This window comes from Brassica oleracea, chromosome C8 (genome assembly GCF_000695525.1).
Source record: "Brassica oleracea var. oleracea cultivar TO1000 chromosome C8, BOL, whole genome shotgun sequence".
Taxonomy (NCBI): Eukaryota; Viridiplantae; Streptophyta; class Magnoliopsida; order Brassicales; family Brassicaceae; genus Brassica; species Brassica oleracea.
The window spans coordinates 7,510,677-7,513,173 of record NC_027755.1 but is presented as its reverse complement, the minus strand read 5'-3'; the positions used below and the strand labels follow the sequence as shown (position 1 = coordinate 7,513,173).

The 2,497-nt window shown below is 35.5% G+C and overlaps 1 protein-coding gene across 1 annotated transcript; it reads right to left on the bottom strand.

Annotated features, from left to right (window-relative positions):
- Positions 1-420: 420 nt before the first annotated feature.
- Positions 421-2,180, bottom strand: LOC106312039 (uncharacterized protein yae1-like). Its single transcript, XM_013749410.1, has 5 exons — positions 2,078-2,180; positions 1,753-1,812; positions 1,259-1,386; positions 1,049-1,170; positions 421-967 (listed from the first exon to the last, which is right to left on the bottom strand). Exons 1-5 carry the CDS (start codon positions 2,091-2,093, stop codon positions 643-645), a joined length of 651 nt encoding a protein of 216 aa, XP_013604864.1. The 5' UTR covers positions 2,094-2,180; the 3' UTR covers positions 421-642.
- Positions 2,181-2,497: the final 317 nt, after the last annotated feature.

Sequence of the window (2,497 nt, the reverse complement as noted above, 5' to 3'; positions counted from 1 at the left end):
TTTTATATATGGACTTTTAAAGTTAGTGGTTTCCTATTTGTTGAGATTTTGCGTTTTTCTTTAATTTAGTTTATTATTTTTCTTTTTTCTCTACATTTATAAGTTAAAAAAAATTTGCCAACAAATTAATTTAACAACCCTTTTTCAAAGAAAAAACAAAGAAATCTACCAACATTAGTAAAATCTTCACTTTGAAAGTTTGAATGAGTGCTATAATGAAAGGCAAAGCGATCCGAATCTCAGCAATATGTTTCTTCATCGTCCTAATCAATAATTTAGTTGTTGGTTCGGTATTTTGGCTTCTTTCAATAACAACTGGCCCAGTTCTGATTATAATGAAACCAGACGCTTATATTTCTTCTTGTTGAGTTCAATTTCAGTGCAAGTGTAACTGTGAGATTATGGGCAAATTAAACTCAATTTGGGCTGCTAATCGCAGTGTAAGCCAATGTTTATTGCAGTCAAATTTGTTCTTTTGATATTAATAAAAGTTTTAATTCAAATATAAAACAGATCGGGAACAAGCATCCTCCATGCTTCCGCTTGGCAATAACTTCAGGTAACAAGACTCCTCTATGCATCCTCAATCTTAGGATACTGGTCAGGAAGAGTAAGACCCTTTTCCTCCACTCTTATCTTCGTCTATGTGTCCTCCAATCTAACTTTAATCTTAGGAGAATTGTCAAGAAGAGAGCTCAGCTCAGTAACATAGCTTCCCAAGTCATTTGTGGCTGAAACAGAGCGAGAACCTGAAACACAGCCAGAACCAGAACAAAGACTAGAGCAAGGCACTTTTTCTCCACTCTTCTCTTCTCCTTGCTTTGTAGTCAAAGCTCCATAAAACAGTTTCAAAGCGGCTTCAGTTGAGAGATCATGCACAGAACCGTGTAATTTTCGGAACTTGTCTCTAGTTTCTTGTTCATCGATCAGTTTTTCTCTTAGGTCATCTGGGAGAAAAGCCAGCGCACTTCAAAACAGAATATGCATTAGACTACTATGTGTAACACAACACATGAGCGTAACAGGGCCAAGCTAATCTAGTAATAACCTGGAAACACCTCTAACAATACCAAACTTGTAGCCAGCAAGAACTGATTCCTTATAGCCGACGTTATAACCTTCTTGCGCAGCAGCTTCTTGTCCAGCAGAAATCCCATCACGGTATCCAAGCTACGATATCGATTTAGCAGAAAAGCCAATCAATCAATATTATATAAGGTTTATGGAAACTGTAAAATAACAATTTACAAAGAATTACCATGTGGAATTTTTCACGCATGTTCTCAGTATCCTTGTTCATCGAGTAAGCTTCACTTGGTTCTTCATCTGAACTTCCATAAAAGGATCCATCTTCATTCTCAAGATTACTTAAACCAAGCGATGATTCTGTTCATGAAGACGAGGAATGCCAATATTACCAATGCATTTTTTTTTTTAAGGTTAATGCTGCTCTAATCAAAGATAACTATTATCCACTGGAATAGTGTGATGGACCATGAAACCTCCCTTCGGAGACAACAGGGGGGGGCAGAGCACCATTCTTACAATATGTACTATATATAGCGGATAGCAGGAATTTAGAAACACACAGATTCTATTCTATCACCTCATTAACTGTCCAGTCTCAGACAGTTGAAAACTGAAATCTTAGTAAACTTTTTTTTTTTTTCATAAGCCTTATCAGGTACAGAGCAAGAGACGGAACTTAAAGGTACTTGAAGTGCATATAACATATGATACTACGATTCTCACCAGGTTTTGAAAGCTGCAAACTTTCGCCGTACAGCTCTTTGGCGAAATTAGACTTCCCATCTGGATAGTCGTAAAGAATTTACAAACAAAAAACATTGTTTTTAGTCAAATTCATTCGGGGTAGCAAAACAGTATCGGTATTAACTCAGAAACTGAAAGCTTGCAGTGATTCCCCTCAACAAGATTATACCATCGAATTCACAAGATTATTACTTTAGATGGAAAAAAATATGGTAAAGATTGGCTCTTTAGCTTAGCTAAAGACGTAACACGATAGAACAAAAAATCAGAAATCATAAATTTGGGTATCATTTAAAATAATAACCTCCAGCTGGCTCCATCACTTCTTCGGCGACGATATAACAGGGGACTCAAAAGATGTAAGAGGACGGGGAGAGACTTCGACAGCCACTAGATCTAAGAAGAGCTAGATTATGAACAAAAATTACCTTTAAATTAACCTCTAGTTCCACACGACCAATCAAAACGTAGATAATTAATTAAAAAATATTAAATTTATATAAAAATAACTTAAAAATAATAAAGCCAATTTTAACGATGATGACCCAGCTAGCTAAACCGTAAACTCTAAATCTTAAATTCTAAACCTTAAACCTTAAATTCTAAACCAAAACCCTAAACTATGTACCCTAAACCCAAATCCTAGACTATAAACCTAAATTGTATACACTAAACCTAAATAGTAACCCAAACCATAAACCCTAAACCAAAATCATATACCCTA

Coding starts and splice junctions, on each gene's coding strand:
- LOC106312039 (XM_013749410.1), bottom strand. Junction 1,171..1,258: donor TGCGTGAAAAATTCCACATG/GTAATTCTTTGT, acceptor TCGATATCGTAG/CTTGGATACCGTGATGGGAT. Junction 968..1,048: donor ATTGTTAGAGGTGTTTCCAG/GTTATTACTAGA, acceptor TCTGTTTTGAAG/TGCGCTGGCTTTTCTCCCAG.